The sequence below is a fragment of the Podarcis melisellensis genome, assembly GCF_964234715.1.
Source record: "Podarcis melisellensis genome assembly, chromosome: 4".
Lineage (NCBI taxonomy): Eukaryota > Metazoa > Chordata > Lepidosauria > Squamata > Lacertidae > Podarcis > Podarcis melisellensis.
Window position 1 is genome coordinate 82,216,179 of NC_138531.1, and position 27,712 is coordinate 82,243,890.

Genomic DNA, 27,712 nt, shown 5'->3' on the forward strand with positions numbered 1-27,712 from the left:
ATTTACCTCATGGTACATCCATAGCTTTTGTAAACTGCAGCCAAGACCTGGCAACTCTCACAGAAAGGGCAGAAGTGCTGTGTAGCTGCAAACCCCTGCCAAGGTTTTATCAGGATATTTCTCTATGATCACATATTTCAATATGGCTAAAACCTGGTTTGGATACTTCCAAGCGACTATGCAAGTTTGTCCTAATAAAACCTGGGGTACAGCTATATTAGAGCTATTAATAAGTGGGTTATGGGTTGCCCGATTGAAAACTTGGGAGAATACTGTGCCCTTGGGGGGGGGAATGTCTTGCTAGTACGAAAGAGAGCCAGTGCAGTGTAGTGGTTAGAGTGTTGGACTAGGACCTGCCAAACCAGGGTTTGAATCCTCACTTGGCCACCAAGCTCACAGGGTGACCTTGGGCCAGTCGCTGCCTCTTAGCCTAACAAACTTCATAGGGCTGATGCGAGGATAAAAATAGGGAGAACAATGTGTATCACCTTGAGCTCCTTGGAGGAAAGAGGGGGTAGAAATGTGATTAATAGTAAATAAATGAATACTAACATCTTGGTGGCCCCTTTTCCAGAGCCAGCTCACCGGCAGTTTCATATCCCAACAGGATAATTCCTCATTTCCAGGGACGAAACATTTACAAGAGTCTTTCCCAGCTGTCATCTTTCACCTCCCTCAAGGAAGAGTGTGGCTTCCCCTCAGCACCAGAAGTCAAGGAGCAGGCCTCAACAAGTTAAGAGAAAGGGCTGCAGCTTACTGGTACAGCGCACGCATTGAATGAGGAAAGGCCCAGGTTGAGTGGCTCCAGACAGGGCTTGGAGACTGAAATATACTCAGAGTCGAGAGTTCTGAATCCTATTGTTTTAGGACCAATCAGACTGCTGCATTTTGGATCCTATTGTTCTAGGACCAACCAGACTGCTGCATTCTGAATCCTATTGTTTTAGGACCAACCAGACTGCTGCATTCTGAATCCTATTGTTCTAGGACCAACCAGACTGCTGCATTCTGAATCCTATTGTTTTAAGACCAATCATACTGCTGCATTTTGGATCCTATTCAACTCAGTACATCTCGTCTGAAAGCCTGCAGAACCATTGCCAGCCAATATTGAGCTAGATGCAGAAATAGTCCCTGTGTTACCACAAAAATAGTAAAGGTGGCATTTTCAAGAGTTGCTTATATGCACTTTTGTCTTTGGACAGCTCAAAGAGCAAATAATGGAATATATACTACCTGTGCATGTTTCTGAGAGAAGACTCGCATACCTCAGAACAGCTCCTCTTTGAAGCAGGTGTGCACTTCACAACTCCAATATTTCATATACTTCTTCAGAAACAACCATGCTTACCAGAAGCACACGTCTATCCTTGGAAAGTGAACATGAGGAGCATCCTTGCAAACAGTGGTTCTTACGGATTTGAAAAAATAGCAGGATGTAATACACAGAATTCCTTGTTAAGACAACATTCAGCCAGTATATGGAAGACAATCTTACTCTGCTACGAGTGATCGCCGAAGAAGAAGAAGAAGAAGAAGAAGAAGAAGAAGAAGAAGAAGAAGGGGAAGAAGAAGGAGGAGGAGGAGGCGGCATAAGCGCTCTGTTCCCTTACAAAGTATTTACTCAGGCTTCAGTTAATTTCTTCTTTCTAGTTTAATGACACATCAGTTTAAATGATCTCACTTTCATATCGTCAAATCTTAGTGCTTCTTAATCCCGGAACAACCTGTTGAATTTCATATTGGTATTTTCTGACTAGTACTTTCTCCTTAATGTATAACTGTTGAAGTCACTTTCCAGTCCACGCATAAAAAAAGTTGGGAAGAGCGGTGGGATTCTGTTCCTTGATGTGGGGGCCACAAATCATTAGAAAAAGTCAGAAGTATATACAAAGTTATTTACCAAGACAACACCAACAATGCATTCCCAAAAGCAACCATGCTTTAAGTTTGGAAACATCTTTAGTGAATACAGAACAGGGATGTTGTTTTAATCCCTTTGTAAATTTATTCATTTCAACCAACATATCAGAAAAGAGAACTCAGCAAGCCAACCACTAATAACTGCTAGCAGGATATCTCAAATGTTATCCATGCTACCCTGGCTCTTCAAAAGGAAACTTCCCATTGAAATTATGGGTCCAGAAAAAAGCTGGGGTGTGTGCTAACTTTAAAGCACCTAGCCAAAGTAGTTAGAAAGGTACAGCTTAAAATCCTAAAAGATCTGTTCTGAAATGTAGTCTATGATCATCCCAATATGTGCTAATATATGTCTACTTTATATTGACCATAAAGTTCTCATTTGGGAGACTTCGGCAAACTACAAAGAATAAGGGACCAGGGTGGCTTTTTTATCATTTGAAGTGGAAGTTTTATTTTCAAGGAATCATCAGATAGTTCTATGTTGGAATACATGGAGCAACTATATCATTTGCACACCAGAGAAGCCTACTAATTACTCCATTCCCATTGGCAAACACCAATAATTTATTATAAATAAACTTTATTCAGATCCACTATTTTTTGGATTTTCACTTTGCTGTGCATTTTATTTTGGGTTTTATAGTTGCTTCAGGGTTTTAAGGTGCTGATTTGATTTATATGGTAATTATAAAAGGTGTTATTCCACTTTACTCAGGGTACACCCATTGAAATTAACGGACCTAACTTAGTCACGTTCATTAATTTCAATGGGTTTACTCTTGAGTAAAACTTAGTCGACTACCACCCGAATTAATTCTAAACCTTTCTTAAAAATGCTTCATTGTAATGCCTATGGAACCAAAACCATTCTTCCAGAAAACATAGGGCATAACCCAAAACGAAGTCCACATACAGTGGTGCCCCGCAAGACGAATGCCTCGCAAGACGAAAAACCCGCAAGACGAAAGGGTTTTTCGGGTTTTGCGACGCTTCGCTAGACGATTTTCCCTATGGGCTTGCATCGCAAGACGAAAGCCCATAGGGAAATCTCGGGGACCTCTTTTAAATGCTGGCGGTGGGGAGCAAAGCCTTCCCCCCCCCTCCGGACTTCAGAAGAGGTCCAGGAAGGCCGGCGGGGGCGAAAGGCTTTGCTCCCCACCGCCAGCATTTTAAAAGCGGTCAGGGATAGCAGGGAAGCGCTTCCCGCTATCCCGGACGGCTTTTGAAGGCAGGCAGGGGGGGCAAAGACTTTTGCCCCCCCGCCCGCCTTGGGAAGAGGTCCAGGACCTCTTCCCAAGGCGGGCGGGGGGCAAACGTCTTTGCCCCCCCTGCCTGCCTAACCGGGGGCTTTTAAATCGCCCCGGGACTGTCCGGGGCGATTTAAAAGCCCCCGGACGGCTTTTGAAGCCTCCCCCCGCCGCCCGGCATCGGGGCATCGTCCCGATGCCGGCCGGCGGGGCAGGAACGCCTCTCTCCGCCGCCCGGCTTCGGGGCATCGTCCCGATGCCGGCCGGCGGGGCGAGAAAGCCTCCCCCGCCGCCCGGCTTCGGGGCAGGAACGCCTCCCCCCGCCGCCCGGCTTCGGGGCATCGTCCCGATGCCGGGCGGCGGGGCGAGAAAGCCTCCCCCCGCCGCCTGGCATCGGAACCATGTCCCGAAGCCGGGCGGCGGGGCGGGAACGCCTCCCCCCGCCGCCCGGCTTCGGGGCATCGTCCCAATGCCGGGCGGCGGGGCGAGAAAGCCTCCCCCCGCTGCCCGGCATCGGAACGATGTCCCGAAGCCCGGCGGCGGGGTGGGAAAGCCTGGGCGCGCTTGCAACTCTCCGCAAGGAGCGGTCCCGCTGCTTGCGGAGAGGTCCGCGCCTGTCCTGGACCTTTTCTGAAGGCAGGCGGGGGGAGGCAAAAGTCTTTGTCCCCCCTGCCTGCCTTCCCAGGGGCTTTTAAATCGCCCCGGACAGCGGAGAAGTCCTCCGCTGTCCCGGGCGATTTTAAAATGCCGCCTGCCAGAAGAGGTCGGGGGAAGGCGGTTTCCATAGGAACGCATTAATTGATTTTCAATGCATTCCTATGGAAAACCGTGCATCGCAAGACGAAAAACTCGCAAGACGAAGAGACTTGCGGAACGAATTAATTTCGTCTTGCGAGGCACCACTGTACTTTGAAAGGAATGCACTATTCCTGTAAAGGCTGCATAGTGAGTTTTGGTCCTACGTTTCCTTTTTAAAACCCACTACTTAGTTCTAGCTTTCATAAAGCATAAAACCTAACCTGATTGATACATTATTATGACTATAAAACAGTGGTTGTCTAAGGACATGGGGAGCCACACCAGTGTGGCAAGAAGATTCAAGGACAACCAAAGAAACATTTGAACATTTCAGTGTAGTAAAGGTAAAGGGACCCCTGACCATTAGGTCCAGTAATGGCCTACTCTGGGGTTGCGGCGCTCATCTCACTTTATTGGCCAAGGGAGCCGGCGTACAGCTTCCGGGTCATGTGGCCAGCATGACTAAGCCGCTTCTGGCGAACCAGAGCAGTGCACAGAAACACCATTTACCTTCCCGCTGGAGCGGTACCTATTTATCTCCTTGCACTTTGACATGCTTTTAAACTGCTAGGTTGGCAGGGGCAGGGACCAAGCAACGGGAGCTCACCCTGTCACGGGGATTCGAACCACCAACCTTCTGATCGGCAAGTCCTAGGCTCTGTGGTTTAACCCACAACGCCACCCATGTCCCTATTTCAGCGTAGTACTGTATAGTATATTACCAACATGGTATTTTTTTATTTGCAGACTTTTCAAAATGAGAGCAAAAGCATCAAGTGATATTGAGTACAATCCTAGCTGTGATCCAGAATCGCCTTTCAACAGAGTGCTGGAGAATATCTTGACTATTCTTCTACAGTTCTCCATGCCATGTTGTTGTGAACAAGGATTTTCAACTCTTGACAAATATGAAAGATCAGAAAAGAGAAAGGTTCCTTTGTGTTGAGGTGAATTTGTTTGTCTCAAATTAGACCTAATATAAATGAGATTACCCGCCAAAAGCAAGCTCACGCCTCTCATTTGAGTTTGTGTGCATACTTAAGGGACACATGTAAGAGGCTTGTTGATAATTTTATTTCTGGAATGAATATTGTAGCTGCATTGTTTTATACTTCCTGGATGCCGCACGATCACTTTATAAAGCAGTTGTGTTCTATGTTACCAATCAAGCACTGCAAGGAATTGTTCCTTTTTTGTTTTCCAATGTATTTCTTATCAATAAGAAATTTGGTGTGGGGCGAGCAAATTGTTATTCTGAAAGCACGGCTCAGAGGGAAAAGTTTGAGAACCACTGCTGAAAAGCCTTGCTGGCTTAGAGCTGGAACTGAAGTCAAGGCTCTTGCAAAAAATCACATCAGTGATGAGTCACCCTCGTTCTTTGTATCCAGCAAAATGCACAATTACTTTGAATTCATGCAATTAAGTGTCAGTCATCTGCAGCTGTAAAGAGAAAGTATACCTGAACGGTGAGCAGCTTAGCTCTGAAATATATTGCCACTGATTTTATAACTGTGTTTCCCCCATGACTTGTAGCTATGAGATGTTATGGCAAAGTCACGATTATTTGGGCGGGGGGCGGGGAGTTATTCTTTTGGCAGCAATAGGAACAAAAGGCACTTCTCTGTACCCTGAGCTAGGAAAACAAATGTCATGGGGATGTAAAAGTCGATTACTTTAGCCACCAGCAGCTTCTTGGAAATGGGAACATGTCACTTGACATAATTGGATGTACTTTTAAAAACAAGCTTAGCGTGGTTCAGTCCTCCGAAGGCAGCTATAAGGTCAGCTCAACGAAAGCCTGATTCCATTAAAGGCAGTGGGGAGTCTGCAATTACCTTCACTAGGATTTTAAGATCAGTTCTTTATCCTTACTATAGGGCTTACTAAAAAAATAATTTGGTTGTATCAGCTTCAGCATTCCGGCTAAATGTCAACTATATAATTACATTCAATTCACATAAAATTGTCCTTTTAGCAGATAAAAGATATTGGGTTATATTCTGGAGTGGTTCTGCATGTTGGAGTATCCAATTTATGCCAGTTCTCCTCAACTAGTTAAGCTTCCCTCCCAAGGCTGTTCTGGAGGCAGGAGTAAAATGCCAAACAGCTTTTCCCAACATGCTGCCCTCAGATGTTTTAGCTTACAACTTCCAGTATGGCTGATCATCAGATAAGGGAGACTGCAATCCAGGCATCTGAAAAGGACCAAGTTGAAGAAGGATACTCCAGAACATAACGGGAGGGTCACAGTGGAGAGTTAGAGCAGGTAGGTGGGAGCGGTGGAAACTGGGTGCCCCAACTTGCCAAAGCACTTTCCATCTGGGCAAATCCACCAGTGGATGCCATCCAATATTTCATTTGTGGTTCTTTGAGTTGTTCCAATAAAATAAGAGGCAGGCTAGATCAATTTGGTGGTGGGAGGGGAGAAGTGAAGTTATCTAGTTATATGTAGCTTTTCAGAAAGAGTGTCAATTAGCATTCTGCCTCATCTACCAGATCCTGGAATTCCTTAGGGAACTGTGCATAGTCAAGGTTGCCATGCTACAGGGTGAAGAAATCTGAATTAAGCACCAGAGGGGCTGGGGGGAACGACCTATATGAAACCAGGAGTTGGTGTCAGAACATTTGGATTCTAAAACACGATACGCTTCGGCATAATGTCTATATCTACCAGTGTATTATGGGACAAAATTACTATGAGAAGTGCTGTAGGCCAATATACCTGCTTGGGAAGGGTAAAGGTAAAGGGTAAAGGGACCCCTGGACCATTAGGTCCAGTTGTGACCGACTCTGGGGTTGTGGCACTCATCTCGCTTTATTGGCCAAGGGAGCCAGCATGCAGCTTCCGGGACATGTGGCCAGCATGACTAAGCCGCTTCTGGCGAACCAGAGCAGCGCACGGAAACACTGTTTACCTTCCCGCCGGAGAGGTACCTATTTATCTACTTGCACTCTGACGTGCTTTCGAACTGCTAGGTTGGCAGGAGCAGGGACCGAGCAACGGGAGCTCACCCTGTTGTGGGGATTCGAACCGCCGACCTTCTGATTGGCAAGTCCTAGGCTCTGTGGTTTAACCCACAGCGCCACCCGCGTCCCTATGGCTTGGGAAGGGTAGATGGAGATAAATCTCCAAGTTTCCAAAGCTGTCCTCCTTGTGCTAACCTCTTGATGTTCCTTCGGTGTTAGACATGCAGCTGCTGACCTGACCTCACTGCCTCTTTTCCTTCATGCCTCCCTCGAGACAGAATGCACTCTCATATCTCTCTTCATCTGAGCTGCAAGAGCAAGCATGGCTCAAGCCATCTCCACCTTAGTTAGAAGGAACTGGGGATGTTTCCTATCAACCACATATTTGCCAGTAATAAACGTAGTTTTCCCATTTTACCATGTCAGAATCTCAGTTTGATTGTCAAGCATGCTCTTCCTGCAGGAACTCTGCACCAAGCTCATCTCTGCTGAGCTTTGAAACGCCAAATAACATCCAAGAAGAATATGAAAACAGTCACAAACGATTAGTTCAGTACAGTCTAATATAATACTTTGAATACATTATATGTCATAAAAACAGACTGGGGACACTTTTGTGATGTATAAATTGGATCTGCTATATTCATCTATCATCCTATCATCCTATTTCCTGACATTTCACATTCTGTTTTGCACATCCCAATAGTGGCATAAGGAGCTTTGTTGAGCCAACATGGTTAGCTCAATATTTATACGTGCGCACGTACATTTCCCCTTCTGTATTCCCCCTTGAAGTACTGTTAGTGTTACTGAATATCTGCCATTACTTTGGATAATCTTGCGCATGCAAAGAATCTTAGTTCGGTTTTCATTCTATTAAATTTCTGCTCTCACGGTTAAAATACAGAAAACCCCACACGGAACGTGAGACAAGTCTGCTGAGTCAAGCAAATGGCCCATCTTGCTCAGCATCCTGTTCTCAAAGGGGCCAATCAGATGCCTGTAGGAAGTCTGCAAAGCTGGACATGAGTGAAACGGCCCTACACCCAACTGCAATTTCCAAACTTGTATTAAGAGACATATTGCCTCTGACGGTGGAGGCAGAACATAGCCATCGTGGCTAGTAAATGTTGATAGCTGATAGCCCTGTCCTCTTTGAATTTGCCTACTCCTCTTTTAAAGCATTCGAGTTGGGAGCAAGTTCATAGCTTAAGGTGCACTGTGTACAGAAGTACACAATTTTATCTTAATAATAATAATAATAATAATAATAATTTTTATTTATATTCCACCCTCCCCAGCTGAAGCCGGGCTCAGGGAGGCTAACAACAATCAAATAATCCAACATTCTAAAAACATTTCATTATAAAAATTAATTAAAATCAAATTGATTGCAACCATTAAGCTAAAGTTCTGTGAAGATTGCCAAAGGAGGGAGTCAGGCTGTGCCCAGACCAAAGGCCTGGTGGAACAGCTCTGTCTTGCAGGCCCTGCGGAAAGATGTCAAGTCCCGCAGGGCCCTAGTCTCTCGTGACAGAGCGTTCCACCAGATTGGAGCTGTAGCCGAAAAAGCCATGGCTCTAGTTGAGGCCAGCCTAACCTCTCTGTGGCCTGGGACCTTCAGGATGTTTTTATTTGCAGACCGTAAGTTCCTCTGTGGGACATACCATCTTAAGTTGTCCAACAGTCTTCATTGAATGCCCAAGAGTTCTAGTGTTGAAACCAAGGGAATCTCTTCCTCAGTTCTGAATACACTTTCCCATGGAAAGGGAAAGCAAGCTCTCATGTACGGCTTTCCAACGCAAGGGGGATTCAAAATAACCATCTCAGAGGGAATGCCTACTCTCTATAGTGAAATATAGCTTTCCTTATGCTTTCTCAAACAGTATATATCTCCAGCCATTAACCATTTAGGAATTTTTCACAGTGCAACTCTATACATGTCTACTCAGAAGTAAGTTGTGCTGAATTAAATGGGGCCTGCTCCCAGGTAAGTGAGAAAATGATTGCAGTCTAAGTCTCGTGAATGTTTTAGAAGCCCTTGGTAGTTCAGAAGGTAGGTTTCTTTTTCTAAATGTGTATAGGATTGAGTTTTATTGCTACTGTTGTGCTTTTGGAAATCTGTGACTAATCTTGTGTGATAACAGTAACAAAATTTTTATTTTTCCCTTCTACAGAAGGTGTGTATGGTCTAAATGTTTGAGGGTGTCTCCTGTGCACTGCTAATAGTATTCTTTGCACCAAGCTTTTGTTTGCTACTGTGACATTGAAGTTGATGAAGGACTCAATAATCTCTCATATTTTTCAGCAAGTTTTATCGTTGGAATTTTAAACTCTCTTTAACAGGTTGTCGCTCAAGTTCATGAAGTAATGGTGATTTAGCAATGTAAATGTTTGCTTACTGTTCTGTTTGCTTCTTACTTGATGGGGGAACTATTTTGAGTGGATTATACTCTACCTATAGGTAAAAGTAAAAAAAGGTAAAGGACCCCTGGACGGATAAGTCCAATCAAAGGTGACTGTGGGGTGTGGCGCTCATCTCGCTTTCAGGCTGAGGGAGCCGGTGTTTGTCCACAGACAGCTTTCCGGGTCATGCGGGCAGCATGACTCAACCGCTTCTGGCGCAACGGAACACTGTGATGGAAGCCAGAGCGCATGGAAACATCATTTACCTTCCCGCCACAGTGGTACCTATTTATCTACTTGCACTAGTGTGCTTTCAAACTGCTAGGCTGGCAGTCTATGTATATGCAGGGGTAGCCAAAGCAGTGCAGATGTTAGAATCAGAGCTGGAAGAAGGGACCCGCGTTTGTCAGAGCACCAACTCCCATCAACCCTGGTTAGCATGGCTGATCGTTTGGGATGAGGGCAACTGTAATCCAACAACATTTGGAAAGCACCACATTGATTATCCCTGATCATGTAACGTCACGAGTAACAGAAGGGCAGTAATATGCTCACCTGTTACAACTCAAACCCCAAAACACAACAGCTATCATTCTACTATAGCATATCATTCCACTGTAACATACCTCATTGCCACATTGCTGCCATCAATAACTATAGGTCTGAGGTTATCACCATCCACTGGCACATCTTCCGGAAGCGGGGAGTCAGATCTCTGAGACTCAACAGAAGATGCTTCTCGCATTATGCTAGCGTTAATGCTACTTACACTCTGATCCGTCTCAGTTTTATTTCCAAGTTTGACAAGTTCTCCCAATATATCATTGATTAAAGCATCAGTACCAAGCTTATTCAGGACAAGTTGAACCTGTTCCTCAGAATAACCTAACTTAAGTGCAAACTCCAGTTTGGTTTGATACTCTTTCACCACGTCAGGAGGTTTCTTCAGTTCTTTAGACCCTATCTGAGCTTCCTCCAGCTTAAGGTCTTGCAAGATTTCATTGCGCTTTAATATATGCGGTTCTATGCAAGGAGACCTGCACAATGGTCTGTGAGTCTTAGGTAAGAAGCATGATTCTGGTCCAATTATAGCTGGTCGTTCCAATTCATTATCGGAATTTGTGCTCTCCTCAGAATCACAACTGGAGCTTCCAGTTTCTTCAGAAGTCTCCTTGTTAGCATCCTCCTTCCTAGAGTTAACTTTATCCATGGTTGGTTTCTCTACCATTGACCAAGGTGCAATGGCACTTATTTGAGTCTCAGTGCTGTCCTCATAGAGGTGGCCCAGGTCATGCCTCAAGTGATCCTTCAAGCCCATGAAGCTGCTGCATGTACTTGACTCCACTTTGTTGGTTTTCCTGTATTCCGGGATATAAAGTATCCTGTATTCCTAAAGAAGAAATAATAACGTTAGAACTAGGGATTTTCTTGCCATTTGGAACTTGTCTTAAGATTTAGATTTTTGCCTTCCTAAAGGGAGATTCGAAACCATTCTCTTTTAATCACCTCCCGGTGAGATCTATTTGGAACTCAGCTCTGCGAAAGGTCCGATACATACTTGTATCACAGGCAAATATTAAATTGTCAAGGTTCCAAAATGAGTTTGGCCAAACTAGTGCTGGCCTTTGACCTTTGTAAAGGTTTTCAAGCAGATGTCAAGGCCTCAAGTCAATAAAGCTCTTTTGTTTCAACAATGTGACAGCTCAATCATAATGTACTTTAAATCAAGAGGACTCAAAATCCTTACGACATATTACCAGTGAGACAGAATTTACTAAACATTTAGATTATTATAGTGCAGCATAAATGTCCAAATACATATTTATTGGCAAATATGAATTTTCAGTGCTTGTCTGAGTTATTATCAAGTCATATCAATTCCTGTCACACAGTTTTAACTGCCATTACAGGACTGCAAATATGTGACATTCAATGTTTACCACCATTTAGGTTAGGAACTCTGACACACTATATCACTCTCATCTGTAAATAAGCTGGGAGTCTACCTCACCCATTTTTTCTATTTAGCATTTTCTATAAACCTTCTGATATGGATGTGAATTATACCAATTTCCGGTGTCCGGCCAAGATTCTTAGGAGCAAAACCCAGGATGTTCATCAATTGTCTGCTCTTAGTTTTTATGAAGTGTTGAAGTTATTTCGAGCCTTCATGCTATATTAACTGACAAGATCTAGACTATGGTGCAGGAGAAAACAAGAAGCACAAGAGTAGAGCAGGCAAAAACTACAGGTGGAATATCAAGTATGCCAAGTGTTCACAAAATCCAGATGTCTGGCGCCACAAAGCAAGGAAACAAGACATTTTACCTGTATTTTTTATAAAAAACATTTGTTTGTTTTTAAGTAAGAATTCTAATACAAAAGCAGAACAATTACCACTGTCAGAAAAATACTGCCTTCCGCAGTAAGTCAACATTTGATGATTTAAACACACCAGGAAGTCTAAACCTACAGCACTTCAAGCAGGGAATATTTGGGAATAAAGCTAAACCAGTGGTTAAGGCGGCTGCAATTCCAAGAGCTGCTGTGAAATCTTCATTTATTTTAGCAAGTGGTCAACAAAAGGCTTCAACTCTGTACACAAGATGGAACAGGACTGCAGACATCAAGACACCGTGTGCCCGTCCCACCTGATACAACGGTTGGGATGTTTGAATACACAAGCATCTTATGCACACTGATTGCTTTAAAATGGACCCTGTTTAAAAGTATAATGCCATTTATGTGGCTGAACATTTAGATAAAAGAAGAAATGCTTTAAAGACACCTGTCCCAATCCAGAAATGGCAATAAGTGCAAAGGAAGTTAGTGTGAGTGAGAGAGCAAGGGCAACAGCACTTATTCCAGAAACTCCCTCTCTACTCAACAGGTGACTAACACTTCCATGCTTGATAGTACCTACCATCTGTTTGGCACAGGAAATCTTCACATACAACAGCCTGTGGATTGTGGCCAATAATAGAGAAGAAATATATTTTTATTATCATAACACAAAGTTAGGAAATTGCTGCCTAAAAATGAGTTCCAAAGGATGACATATTATAAAAGGTATAGTCCATCTAGCAGTAATTTTTAAACCACCATACATTTCTGTCCCCAAAGGACTCACAATCTATGTAATTTAGAAGATTATTTTTTTTAGGGGGAGGAATCCAAACAGTTATAATTAAAATACTGATTTGGTTAAACTTAACAAGATGCACAATTTGTTCTCATTTCAGAATTCATTTTTACCCCCAATATTTCTTTGTCCCCTCTCCTCTCAAAGTCCTTCATAGGTGCTTCTCACCAGCTTTTAAAATTTAGTTCTAAAAGTTGCATCATGGTGGTTAATAAAGCAAAGTTTTCCATCCTAAATATACAGTTTCTCATTTAAAAAGACAAAAGCATTTTTACTGTCCAATCTGTTTTAATCTTACAAAAATAACTGGTTCCCCCCCCCCTCATTTTCTTGGAATTCTTAATTTTGTTTAATGGATGCACAACCGCAGTAATACCTGTTAAGAGGATATCAATGTTAATAAGCCCTAACAGGCTTGACTTTATAAAAATAACGATCCCCAGGTTCATTCAGACAGTGCTGCAGTACAAATACATGGTGAATTCAGGAAGCCGAGCTGAACAACGTTGTGATTTACTAACTGCTGCAATTCACTCGTAGCCCCATCGCCACTAACAAATCACAACAGTATCCTAATGAAAGAATACAGTTCAAAACCCACACTTTGGCGGCCTTCATAAAACTACCACCAAAAAGTATCTTAAACAAGGAAAACCTATGGAAAGCTATGTTGCTTAGCAACCAGCCTTTCGTTGCTAGGATGCACTCCTTTAACAAGCCATCATGAATGCTAGCAGAGTGCAAGAATAATTTGGTATGAACAAAGCCTACAAAAAAAAGACGGGGACTTAAGTGCGTCTGGTATACCCTCGGAGAACAATGCAGCTGCCAAACCAATCTGGAAGCTCCGACATCATTGTTCCATAAACCCTGCAATCTGCTCAGACTGGAGGAAGTATATTTAATGGGCAACACTTTTAAGATTGGCTGGAAAAAAGTTTAGGTTGGCTCATGTATCGCAATAGTAATACACTGAGATAATGGCTCACTCTCCAAACCCATGCGCTGCAAAATGCTTCCTGGGCACTGAAAATAACATCACCTGGAAGCAACTACCATTGGTTTCCATTGTAACCAGTTTAAGGTGTAAGCATTTATCATCTGATCCAGAGTAAAGTCAGTTAAGAGATGCGGACCAGAAAAGGAAGCCTATTTTAGAAATAAACTTTCGCTGGAATTTTCAGCATTTGGAAACTTTCTAAGAGAATGTGAAATGGCTACTAAATGAGGAAAGAGCATGGCACTTACAAATTCAGCCATTGCATACAAGTCATATATCTCCATCCAGGCATTACAAAGAGGGCTTTTTATAATTAACGTGCAACTGTATGCTTAATAAACCTCCAAATCATACTAGTAACACATTTGACAACAGAACTAAGGAAATATAATGGACAACGTGCTTGTATTCAGACACTTCGGAACATCTTTTTGAGGAGATAAGTACTGATCAACAGCTAACAAACCAACATAAATAGAAAAGCATAGCATTTTATTCTGACATTAAGAACAACCCCTTTTGTGCAGCAGAAGCCTGCACATGTTTACTCAGAAGTATGCTCCACTGATTTCAAAGGGATTTACTAGGAAGTGCTAAGCATTATATAGCCTTAAGGTAGTTATCTATTGAGAGTCCACTGCAAATAAAACTTAATGATGCCATGGCTTCTATTTCCCAAACAGCAATCCCACTGGTACATCTCTATTCCACAGCTGTGTATTTTATCTCTTCCAAGAAATCTGCAGCTGTAACTTTACACAAGAAATTTGCAGCTGCACCTCCCTAAGATGTTAGTCTTTGGAAACAATTTCTGATGCATTATATGATATATATGTATATTACCTCCAATGAAACCTTAAGTCACAAATGAATGCAGTGGGGTCAATTGCCCATATACTGAAAAGCAGAGGAGCACTTGTCCAGTCACATCTTGAAAGTGGCCTTATTGGGATAAACTGAAATCCTGACTTGAATTCACAGGGATGTGCACTAAAATGATTACTTAAAATTTAAGCCCAGTTACCGGGTTTTATTTACATTTTTGCCTCTTGAGTCAAGAAAGGCAGGTGCTAATCAGTATGTTGGAAAGTAACAACATCAAGTTGTTACTTGATGGAAGTTGTTACACATGGAAATATGTGCCATAATTGCCTGGCTTGTCTATTGCTTTTCAGCAGTAAATGTTCCCACTAATCAACAACGCTAAGAATATTAGTATACTTTAAATGATATGTTTTGCTGGGGAAAGGGAGGGATCGCTCAGGTTATGCATTATTAAAATAGCCAAGACATAGTAACAATGCAAATCAAAAAAATAAATATGTAATAAATATCTGCTGCAGGACTTTATGTATTTAATTACCATTGTATTTCAGAGAGTGATGCAGACAACAGCCCTCACTCTAACAAAGGAAGGATGTCCCGTTGAACAGATTGGTTAATGCTCTAGGGCAACAGATGTCTACTGGAACTGCAGGAGACCAGCAACTGGTGGCCTGCCCATCTTCTGAAAACTTTCAATAGACTTATGCATATGTTCACACAATAGGGCATTTGGTAGAAATGCAAACCTCTTTTTAACCCTTTCAGGTGTCCCCTCCTAGGAAGATATCTCTCCTCGCCCCCCCCCCTTTGGCATTGGCTCAAAGATTAAAGTGTTAAAAGTGTTCTTCAGCCTAGTATCTGAGCCCAAAATATAAAACAGGCTGAACAGCAAATCAAAACCACAAGAAAAAAATTCAACACACACACAATATATATGAGACACTCACACATACTCTACATCCTCCCTGCACCTTCAGGAAGCTGGACTAAATTCTTTGACCATAAAATAATTTATGTTGTCACATGAAGGTTAATTTAATTTATCACATAACCATCCTTTCAACACAGGTAACTGGTGTTCTTCCAGCTGCTCATTTTTACCAAGGATAACGTTTATCAAGTCAGCAAAATGCTACCAAAAAAATAATCAAATTCACTTCTAATGAAATTTTTTTTATTGAACATTAGCTATGTACAAGCTTCTGGTAATGTGTCACTCTTATTTCTCTTACATTTCTTCACCTGAATGAATGAGATTTAAAATAACACATTTTTAAAATGCCATTTTTTTTGAAGGGGGGGATTGCAGCTTTTACAACTCCCCCCCCCCAAAAAAAACCCCTTACACATATTGTGCTTCTTTTATTTAGGAACATACTGATGGGTCAAAAGGAGTAAAAGCGTTTAATCCCTGGCAAAGGCGAGTCCAAATACTTACGTTAACTGGAAAGTACAGAGATATTGAGGCGGGCAATTATTATTTTTTTTGCAGCAGGTCCAGAAGCAACTCCTTAACACGATTTCAGCTGCAAACTTCCAGGCAGGCAAGCAGAACAATGAATGGTTGACCAGATGGAACAGCAATGTCTTTGCTTAACCTATTACCGAGCAGAACAGCAGCCAATCGGAGGCCGGGAAAGGCTGACAATTAGTTGGCCAGGCAGATGCAAGGAAAAGCCTCCCCACCCTGCGTCAGGTTTGTAGGTTTCTAAGAGAAGCAAGTTGATGTCATTCTCAGGGTCTGCCCCGGGCAGCATGTGTATTAACGAGGGGTGTGCAGCAACAATAGGCCATACAAAAGAGACTAGCAGGCAGCTGCTGTATGAGAGCCAGAGTCATTAGGGAGCAGGCTGCCAACAAGAAACACCTGGCCTGGGCAGACTTCAGCTTTTCCTCATTGTTTCTAATTCACGAAACAAAGAAAGGGAATTATTTTTTATATAGTAAAAGTTGCAAGGTTCGACTAGAAGAGCTCAAAACAAAAAAACACAGCCCACGCCGATCATAAAGGACATTTCGCTTCTATTATTGGGGGCGGGGGGGGGGGGAGCGCAACAGTACCCAGAGCAGCGGCACAATTATACCTGCACTCTTCTCCGGCGTAAAAAAGAAAAAGAAAAAGTAAAATCAAACAGGCAGTGGGAAAAGCACTCAGAGTATTTATGCGCGGAATTACTCACCAAAGTGTTCGATTTCCTGAAGCATTTGTTTGTGTGGTTTCTTGAAAAACCTACATAACTGCAACGCGCATGAGGTTAGGTGCATCTGAGTAGCAATGGACCCAGGAGCTGAAAAACGTGAAAACCGAGCGCCCCTTTTTGCAGTCTCTATGCTGGGAAATTTCTAACAGCATGTGGAAATAAAGAAACATTCGAGGAGGGGCAGATAATACTACAGTGAGTTTGCTTAGTGGGCTTCATAAGGTTTTATCCAACAGTGTCCCCTCCAATTTGATCCAGTGGAGGTTTCAGACAGTGGAAGGAGGAAAGAGGCAATTTTTTGCTTATTCCCTCTTCCCCTCACACCACCTCCCATGGGCCCCCAAACCTTCTGGAAAAGATGGAGGGGTTGCACAGGGGGCTGTGAGGAGAAGTGGGAATTTGCAAAAATTACCCCCGCCTTTGATGACAGAAGTACCTTTTGTAAATGGAAGGGCACCATTGGTTAAAATCCTCTATGCCTGTAAGAGAAATAACAGTCAAAATTCAACATGCTGTTTTGATGTGACTGTCTACTCGTTTTTGACATTCAGAACGTGTGAATGACAAGGGCAATGACAAGTGCAGCAACTCCTTCAAGGGGAGTTTCGTTCAAAAGAACCTTGTAGTTTTTACCCTCCTGCATGGGATTGAAGAACACACTATGCTACAGAGAGATAAATTCTGAAAATTGTAAATAACCTTTTGCTTATCCCTGCAGGCACAGGAGATCAACGGAAAAATAATGATTGGTGCTTAACTGAAAGAGATAAAATGATATTTTTTTTTACTGTGAGGTCTGGTTCATTAAAATCAGCTAAATGTTGAATCATAAAAAATTCAAAATAAAAATATGAATTGTTGCATATACAATGCAATGCAATGTAATATGTGCAACTCTTCCATTTCTTCACAGTTATAGATCTCAAACTTCAGAATCCATTTCTATAGGCACTGCTGTATGTACTCTCTCTGGTAGTAGTGGTGGCAGTGAACAAATTCACAACTAACTAACCAACCAACCAATATATTTTAAATGATCCAGGAAAAGAAAACCGCCCAGATCCTGAGACTGTCATTGGCTATTTTGAGGTTTTCAATCAGGAGCAGGAGTCCCCCTCTCTAATTTCTGCCACTATGGATACAAAGAATAAGAGAATACTACCTCAAACCACAGCAGGAAGCCTGGTCGCCAGCACTGGATTAAGCTTCTTTGCAAACAGCAAATAAAGGCAGTGATCTGAAAAAGCTAATCAGTCCCTGCTGTGGTATTTAGACTACCTCAGTTACTGGTATTGGATAATGTTAAGCGTATTAAAAACATCTGTAGGTGAAATGAGGGATCCCAGTCTGTTTTACCTAGCTGCAAAAACCTTTATAGTCCTAGCAGAATCACTGTTCTGGTGTAGCTGTTACTAGTTGCTTTTCATAGGGCTGCGCACCTCTCCATGTGTGCAGCGTGTGAACAACAGAACAGTTCAACAGGGCTCTTAGAAACTAAAGGAAATGTGTTTTGCACCTGAGAAAATGCAGCATATTCAGTTATTGGGAGGAATTCAATATCACGGTCTTTTGCTGGTTCCATTACTGCAAGCAATTCTGCTTCTTAAGGGTATCACAAGGTTCTTTCCTGGGCTCATTGTTGTTCCACATCTTTACAAAAGACTTGGATGGAGGAATTGAGGGGATGTTCATCAAATCTGCAGATGACACCAAACAGGGAGGGGTAGCCAGTGCCACAAAAGACAGAATCAGGATTCAAGATATCCTTAAGAGATTGGGCCAAAACTAACAAAATGTATTTCAGTAGGTACAAATGTAAGGTTCTACACTAAGGAAGAAGTAACCAGATGCGCAAATATAAGATGGGGGCCACCTGGATTGCCAATAGTACATGTGAAAAGGATCTAGGGGCCTTAGTAGACAACAAGCTTAACATGATTCAACAGTGTGATGCAGCAGTAAAAGAAGCTAATACTATTCTAGGCTGCATTCTATCTGCATTGTGTCCAGATAAAGGGAAGGAATAGTCCCACTCTATTCTGCCTTGGTCAGACCACAACTGGAATACTGTGTCCAGTTCTGGGCACCACAATTTAAGAAGGATGTTGACAAGCTGGAACGTGTCGAGAGGAGGGCAACCAAGATGATCAAGGGTCTGGAAACCAAGCCTTACGAGGAACAGATGAAGGAGTGCTGGGTATGTTTAGCCTGGAAAAGAGGAGACTGAGGTGATCGTCATCTTCAAAAACTGAAGGTCTGTCACATGGAGGATGAAGCAAACTTGTTTTCTCTTGGACTTGGACCAATGGATTCAAGTTACAAGAAAGCAGATTCCGACTAAACATCAGGAAGAATTTTCTGACAGTAAGAGCTGTTCAACAGTGGAACAGTCTCCTTCGGGAGGTTGTGGACTCTCCTTTCTTGGGAGTTTTTAAGCAGAGGTTGGATGGCCATCTGTCATGCATGACCTAGTTGAGATCTCTGTATTGCAGAGGGTTGGACTAGATGACTTCCAGGGTCCCTTCCAATTCTATGAATTTGAGGGAGCTGTGGGTGCTTGGCGGGGGTGGGGGGGGGAGCCCTACCGTGCTAGCAGAAGCTCTTACACTGCCCTCTGCTGGTGCGCTGGGTCAGTTGAATCTGGGCCATTGTTATTGTGCATATTGTGGTGTTTAAATTTTTGAAAATTATATTCAAGGGGAGCGAGGGAAGAAGTACTTAAAATAACATGAACTGCTTACTTTGGAGTGATGGAAAGGCTGACAGACAAGCATAGTGATTAGAATTTCAAACTAGGACCTGCGAGAGTGGGTTCAAATCCTTGCTCAGTCCTGAATCACACTGGTGACCTTGGGTCCGTCACCATCTTCCAGTCTAACCTACCTCATAGGGTTGTTGTGAAGACAAAATGGGGAGGGGGGAGAACTACCTTGAGCTCCTTGAAGGAAAGGCTTGTCATAAATATAATGAATAAATCTTGTCAACTGCAAAGACATCTGGGAGTATACTTTAGAAAATAAAATAAAATTAGATTGCATTTATATATATATATATATATATATATATATATATATATATATATATATACACTACCTCTGGGAGTATACTTAAAGACTCAATGAAATATATTTACACACATTCATCCTTGTTCCGAAGACTAGGCTAACAGTATTGTATACATTGAATACAAAGTTAATCACGTACAGAAATCATTCCTTTTACTATTATTCCACACGTGTGCATATCTGATTCATTGCATCTTACAGATTGAGCTCTAGACCACTGCATCTTAATGTGACAATAAATATATGCATCTTTAAGGTGCCACAGGACTCTTGTAAATAGCATTTTGCAGAGATTATGTACCTTTTACAAAAATAAAATATAGCTTTATTTATTTATGCTTGATTTAAGTTACTGGAAATGTTTGTCATGCAACTCTAATAACTACTGGAGTGGTGGTGGTTCTAAAAGCACTTCAGTTACAGGATCCCAAATGCTTCATTCTAAAACAATCTATCCCTGAATATCCATTGTTCACAAGATTATTCTAGTGATGAGCTCCCCTTGATTTACCTTCTAATTAGCATTACTTCTCAAACAAACAAACAAACAAATAAACAGCAGGGTCTGTTTAAGAGCTCGTTAAAAGCCCAGAGACAAAGGACCAGGAGATTTCACCCTCTGCCTCCTTGCCCATCCTACCCCAAGCAAATTTACTTTATGAGAGGCAGAAATGACTGGCTAGTAACAGTAGCTTTGCAGACCAATTGTCTGCCAAAACAGTAGACTTCTAACTTTTTTTAAAAATAATATTTTTATTCATTTTCCACAAAAGAAAAAACAAAAAAATAAACCATTTTAATACAATCAATTCACATTTTATCACACATTCATCTCTTTTTTTGACTTCCCTCAGCTCCTCTGCCAATCTTTCGTTTGCATCAATATTATTAACGCATTTCTTAACTTAGTATTGCCTTTAGATATCTCCTTCCCTCCTCTTATTTTCTTTTTAACAATATTCCTCTGTTTTTCACAGAGTCTCTTGAAAACCAACAAACGTTATCTGTTCATCACATATGCCTTTCAGATAATCTGTAAATCTTCCCCAGTCCTCGATGAACTTTTGGTCTCGTTGATACCGAATCTTCCCTGTTAGTTTGTCCAATTCTGCATAATCAGTCAATTTCAGTCTCCATTCTTCCACCGTCGGTAATTCTTCCTGTTTCCATTTTTGGGCCAGAAGTATTCTCGCTGCTGTAACTGCGTATTGAAAAAGTTTACAATCTTTCTCACTTATCTCATTTCCTACCAATCCCAATAAGAAGGCCTCCGGTTTCTTAATAAATGTGTATTTCAACATCTTTTTCAATTCATTATATATCATTTCCCAGAAGCCTCTCACCTTTTTACACTTCCACCACATATGATAGAATGTCCCTTCTTTTTCTTTACATTTCCAACACTTATTACATGTTTTGTACATTTTAGCTAGTTTTACTGGCGTTATATACCATTTTCATCACATTTTCCTTTAACGCAGTACATGCCGTAAATTTTAGTCTTTCATTCCATAATTTTGACCATCATATTGTATATTATAACCAAAATCTCTGGCCCAATGTATCATTACCAATTTAACCTCTTCATCTTTTGTATACCACTCCAGCAACATTTTATACAAATTTTTATACTCATTATTCAATATCTCTAGTTGAAATTTTGATTCTTTTTCTCCATATCCATACATTTTACAGTCTCCCCCACTGGATTTCACCCTTAGAAGTGATGAGCGTAAAAAAGATCAATATGAGGGGGAGGTGGATAACATATGGAGAATTGACAGTTAAAGAAGGGGGGAAATGGAAAATGAAACCCTATGAAGAAGTAAAAGAATTTGTCTATGATTGGTTGCATTACTATCAGGTCTGTGAAATGTTTAAAATAGACTTCTAACTTTTCAGACCCAGAACCCACTCTTAACCCAAACATGAATTTGGAGACCCATCTTGGATCAAGGCTGAAGACCAGTGACCTAACCCACTGTTACCATACAGTGACTCTCATTAGTGTCTTTTGTACCACAGGCTAATCAATTAGGTACCTTTTTAACTAAAGATGGTGAGGACTGAACCTGGGACCGTATGTCTGCGAAGTATGCACCCCACCACGAAGCTATGGTCCCTCTCCAATTCACTGAACACAAGGCTGCACTGGAAACTGCATTTCCCATTCAGCAATGGACATGCTTGATCCTGCTCTGGAGACCGCTGGCCTTGATGATGAGGCTTTTAAGATCTCTCAGGTCATGCCTCCAGTTGCTTGTTCCACTCCCTTTGTCAATTAACTAAGTGGTTGGATGGTCTAAGCCCATGACAAGATGAGCCCAACCTTCCAAACGGGATTTCAGTCCCAGCTCTTCAAGGGCCCAGGAATTGCAAATTGAGGAAATCAGAAGGACAGAAGCAGTTCATAGTTCAATTTTTTTATTGCCTTTGGGTATGTAATACCATGCTGGATCAAATTCGGAACGTTTCAGCCAGTGGCTCATTTTGGGCATAACAATATAAAATCTTGCAACTAGAGGCTGGAGATTACAGATATGCATGCAGGCCCATCCATCCTGCCTTCCCCCTTCCTCCATGGTTCGCGATAGCTATACTTTGCCATGACATCTAAACTGTGCAAGCTACACGGAAGGGCTAAATGAGGCTCCATCAAAAGTATGGTTTCAAGCCCACTTCAAACCATGATTTGGAGGAAATTCTAAAGCTAACACATACCGTATTTTTTGCTCTATAAGACTCACTTTTTCCCTCCTAAAAAGTAAGGGGAAATGTGTGTGCGTCTTATGGAGCAAATGCAGGCTGCGCAGCTATCCCAGAAGCCAGAACAGCAAGAGGGATTGCAGCTTTCACTGTGCAGCGACCCCTCTTGCTGTTCTGGCTTCTGAGATTCAGAATACTTTTTTTCTTGTTTTCCTCCTCCAAAAGCTAGGTGCATCTTGTGGTCTGGTGCGTCTTATAGAGCGAAAAATACGGTACCGCTGTTTCGTTTTGAGTCAGGTGTTGCAGGAAACGAAGATTAACACAAGCCATGGAAACAACAATGAACTTACACATGAAAGGGGAAGAAGGAGAGAAAGCACATGCTTCATGATCTCCGCACCATGGTTCTCCAATTGGGTACTGTAACATCTTAACTGAGCAGTATGTGGGTGGGTGATTTACAATCAGCACACTTGCGCATATGATAAAGTTAACAAACCATATTGCTACTATATTATTTAGATGTGTCTTGATAGCTTTCTCTGAGTCATTTCTAAATTCTTCCTAGAGATCCTGGACAATGGCCAACACACACACACACACACACACACACACACACAAATGTTAGTGCAATTTTATTAAATCATGCTGTAAAAGCGTTCATGTTAAGAGTTTTAACTAGTATACTAGATTTCCTACTGGAAACATCAAGGACAACAAAGAAACCTAAGCAGGAAACAATGTGGGTCTCTTGTCACATTGGGGACGGGGTATAATGGCATTACCAGAAAGTACACAGGGCAGATGGAACAAAGAAAGCTCCAGTTCTGCACCAAAGCCTTCTGATCCAGCAAACTGAGCAGTCTAGCCATTATCCCACTGCTATATTTAAAACACAATGCTGAAATGCAAGAGGTTACTCCAGGTCATCGGAAAAAGTGGCCTGCAGAGTGGATATGCACACTTCTGTAAGGAACCAGAGATTCTCCTCTGTTTGTTTTTGCTGGGACAATCAAACAAAACAAAGAAACTGAAGAATATATACATCAGCTTGCATCTTCTGTCCTGAATTACATTGGGATGCATGTATAAGAATAATAAATATTTTAATACACCACCTAAGAATTTGATAACTCAGTCTAAGGTCCACTCAATCTCGCATTCATCTCTGAGAATGGCTACTAGTCAGATAACATAGGAGGCTATTAAGACAGTGATCACCACTGGCTGTTTTTTGTTCCTAGAGGTTCCATGTGGGCCTCCATTTTTAGCTATCATAGTTACTAGCTATTTCATTCTCTAATCATGATACAGATTGTGTGTGTATGTTGGGGGATCCGACATGTATAAATACTGGCACTTGTCAGGCGTATCTGAGAAATGCATTTCCACCAAAGGAGCCATCAGGAACTATTTTTTCACACAGGCACACACATGGGAAAACATCTAAATGCCTGACACTGATAATACAGTTATAGGCAGCAAACTGTTTTGTAGGTATAGAAAAGAGCTTACAGTCCAGGTGGAAACTTTAGTCGCACACGACCCACATTCTACAAAGCTATCTGCCCCTTAATATCCCCCGCTCCCAAATCACAGAATAGTTAGAAGACTGCTAAAAGGATGTGTATCCACAAGTCGTTTGCCAGAGTGACCACCACTCACACATGCACCCTGAGCCAGTGCCCCTTCCCTGCACACTTAGCGCAAATATCTCAACTCCCACATTCTCTATTTACTGCACGAGGTGGACAGTTTCTTGGGCAAGAGGTGGACAGTTTCTCTGCACTTGAACACGGAAAGGAAAGGAGTGGTTTCTCTGTCTGTGGGCTGGGCTTTTGCAGAAGGTACAAGCAGTGCTTTGCTGCCTCCCTCCTGCAACAGCCTATCATAAAGGCAGAGAAAACATCCCTCCCATCTCCTGAACTGCAGAGAACTCAGAGGGGCACAGTTCTTTTTATTATTACTGCAAGGGGAGGGGTAGGTGGATGCCAAAAACAAGGGCTAAACAAATTGGGCTCCTACTTATAGGCTGCACCAGTTGATTGGCAACATAGGAAGAACACTGATACTATGACGTCAGCTTGTGACACTGCTGGTGCAGCAGCTGACGCCCCCCAGTTTAAGTGATTCTTTGTTGCTGCATCAATTTTAGGATTGGATCAGTAAGTCTCACCAAGTTCAGCAGGGCTAATCTGATTTATACACAAATATGGCAGCGTTAAATGGTTTCTAGATAATACCCTTATGTTTAACAGTGTGCTTTTAATTTATAGCGTGAGGAATTCAAATCGTATTCTCTGTTGAGAACATTGGGCAGTCAGTCGCCAAATGGACTTCCAGCAAATTCAAATTTCCACCCAGAACAGTCAAAAGCCTCGCCAGGTATTTAAACAAGCAAGTTTTGGCCTAGATTAAATTATTAGGCGTGCCTGTTTTCGTTTCGACAAAGACTGAATCTTAAAGTTAACACAAGAGGGACATGCCAAATCAATTTACAATTTATAAACCACAGAGAAAGACACAAACCTGCTCTCTAGAAGCACAGCAGCAAGTGTCACTGGGTAGATTTCAATTATTTCAGTAAGTGGCACTGCAAACGCAGCACAAGCGACATTCACATTTAATCCAATATTATGCTTCTCACAATAGCCAGAGCAGATTGCCTTAGGAGAAACCTTAATACTCTCCCCTCCCCTCCCCTCCCCTCCCTGGCCCCACTGCCTTTTTTAGTATTGTGCAGGGAGCTAGATTTTCTATGACCTCAGCATTTATCAACAGGCCCCGAGGCAAAACTACTGTTCACCTCTGTGACCATCCTCTAGTTGGAGGAAGTCAAAAGCACGCTTCTTATTCAAGCCCATCTAACGGAAGCTTGCAAAACCCAAAGAGCCAAACAGTAATAAAGGCTGAGACTTTGACCTATGTAACAAAATCACTAGTGCAAAAAAATATTTTAAAATTCTTAAGTTGCTTTTGGTTGCAGAAAGAACAGTTGGCTGTATCCAACGGGATTCTGCTTCCACGACTCCCGTTCTCTATTGTCCTAGTGTCCTCCTGCCACATTTGCTGCAGAAGGTCCTGTATCTCCCTGAAGGCAAATTTGAGGTGAGCAGGGTAGGAGACTGCAAACATAACTATGCATAATTGCTAGTCAGTGCATGAAGGGGCTAAGAACCACATGGTTGTAATTGCTAGATAGATGCAGTTAGATCATGCCCCCTCTCCTCTGGAAAGAAAGTGAAGCTTCTTTCTTCTTCCTCTCTCTCTCTGCATCATGTAAGCCACGAGAAGGACATGTCTGTGCTTATTCCCAAGCCCAGACCGCATGTTTGAAGTGACTTTTCTATCCAATGCTATTTTGCCTGTATTTTCCTTGCTGTTGCACGGAACAATGTATGATACAGATCTTGAATCCGTAAGTAAAGAATTTTAAACTTACTTAACAGTGTGTGGTTTGCTTGTTGCAAGAGGTAGAAAGAGATCAGCTGCTGTGTGCAGCTGAACAGGTTAAAAAGGCTTAACAAACCTATATTCCTAACACTGTCCTGTGCTGCTTATTTTTATGAGGTTAATACCCTGCTACTGGGGCTCTCCGTGTGCTTGCCCTGCATTTTGAATCCAAGCATCCAGACGATTCTTCTGTTGTTCACCCACACATGTGGGTCCATAGGGGTTCATAAACAGATTCTCCATCATATCCCAAGCCCTGTTGGTTTGCACTAGCCAGGACAAAATGAGGATAATGACTTACCTCCTCCCCATCATGCAGAGATTCCCCCCCCCTTTATTCTCCTCTTGCCACTGGTTGCAATGGAGCGGGGGATTATTTGCACCTGCACCAGGCTTGAGAGGATCCAAAAGCTTACTGTTCCACCCCTGTTCAGTTCTCAGAACTCTCCATTTCAGGCTCCAATGCTTGCTACTGGCAGGGCCTGACAGTAGCTGCAGAGCTGTCTGTGCCAAACTTTCTTCATTGAAAGTTCTGGACATTTACATCCCCCAATCCTAGCCTTGTTTACTTGAAAATACTTCAAAGTGGGCGCATAAGTTTGCAGCCTTAGCCTTATCTTACTTTGAATGCTTACATGTTCACGAGGACAGGCAAACAAATGCCTCTCTTGGTTTCTATGCCAGTATTATTCAGGTTGTAGAAATCATATTTAGCGCAAACTGCGGTAATAATGTTAAGGGTTACAATATCCAGCAGTATAGATGCTGGTTCAGGAAACAGAGATTTCAACATGGAAAACAATAACATTTTGTAATAATGTCACAATAATATTTGTAAGTGTTCATGCCCACACCAAGAGCTGAGTTTTGAAGGAAGGTCTAGCAAACGAAAATTCAACACACCGTCTGCTGTGCTGGACTTGTTCTGAACATACACTGGTGATAGTATATATTGTTTCTTTTTTCTTTTTATGTATAATTTTCATTTATATATGTTACAACAATTATTTAACCATAATTTTAACATTTTCAATTTCGACTCCCTTCCCCTATTTCTGCATTTCCTTACATTTGTTTTTGACCTATCCTGCATACTCCAAATTGCCTTATTCTTTTAATCATCTATTCTCATATATATCTTATATACATTTTTGAAACTGCAGGTTTTTTTTTTACAATAATCCTGCCAATGTCTTGATCTGTTTACGGTTTGCTTGTAATATACTGTTTCTACATTCTATAAATGTAGCAGTGACCATTTCTCAACCAAGAGTTGTCTCAGAGGTCCAATGAGATACGAAGTCAGTCCTTTAGATCAGGGCAAAACTGTCAGACAACTGTCAAGGCATTCCTCCAAGTAAGCCCTCCTCAGCAAGCAAATGTGAAAAATATATTCGGTGACCCTTTATAATCAACATGTACTTTTACTTTTGAGTAGAAAATATCCTTTGAAATAAATTCAGATTTAAGCTTTCTGATGTCTAGAAATACCTTCACCAAACCCAGACTTAAAGTGGTGGGGAAGACGCACATTTTTCTGAATTATACATATGCCCCCTGCCATTCTAATACTTCAAATGACTATAAATGGGAGATTATACAAAAAGCCTCTTTGTTAAAGTTTACTTTATGCATAATGATCAGTTTCTACTAAAGAAAATAATAGATCATCTGCAAAATCTCTGCTGATTTATTCAGATTCCCAAACTTTATCCTGCTATTTTCCATCACAAAATAGAATATGAAGAGTGTATATTAATTAGGGTGAGAACCCTTCAATAAAGTATTTCTTGTATGCCACTTAAACATGCACAGACATTGCCCTGCCAACTTGTGTTCAAACCTCACAACTTCTGTCAGGGCTTCTCTCCCCTCACTCCCAGCTGTCCTTTTCTCTTCCTCTCTTCTGAATAGGAATGCAAAATCATATATTTATGACTGTAGGCAACAACACTAAAACATTCAGCTTGATGGGACTG

At 41.9% G+C, this 27,712-nt stretch overlaps 1 protein-coding gene across 7 annotated transcripts in view; it reads right to left on the reverse strand.

The window, feature by feature from the left end:
• Positions 1-27,712, reverse strand: part of ZC3H12C (zinc finger CCCH-type containing 12C) — a 50,966-nt gene that overhangs the window by 10,269 nt on the left and 12,985 nt on the right. For 6 of the 7 annotated variants that reach the window (XM_081909701.1, XM_081909695.1, XM_081909697.1 and 3 more), the window contains one exon: positions 9,968-10,731. In XM_081909701.1, coding sequence (XP_081765827.1) covers positions 9,968-10,659 — 692 coding nt within the window. In that variant the 5' untranslated portion in view covers positions 10,660-10,731. Of the gene's footprint in view, positions 1-9,967; positions 10,732-15,746; positions 15,986-27,712 lie in introns of those variants that run through there. The other variant, XM_081909700.1, reaches the window with a different exon arrangement.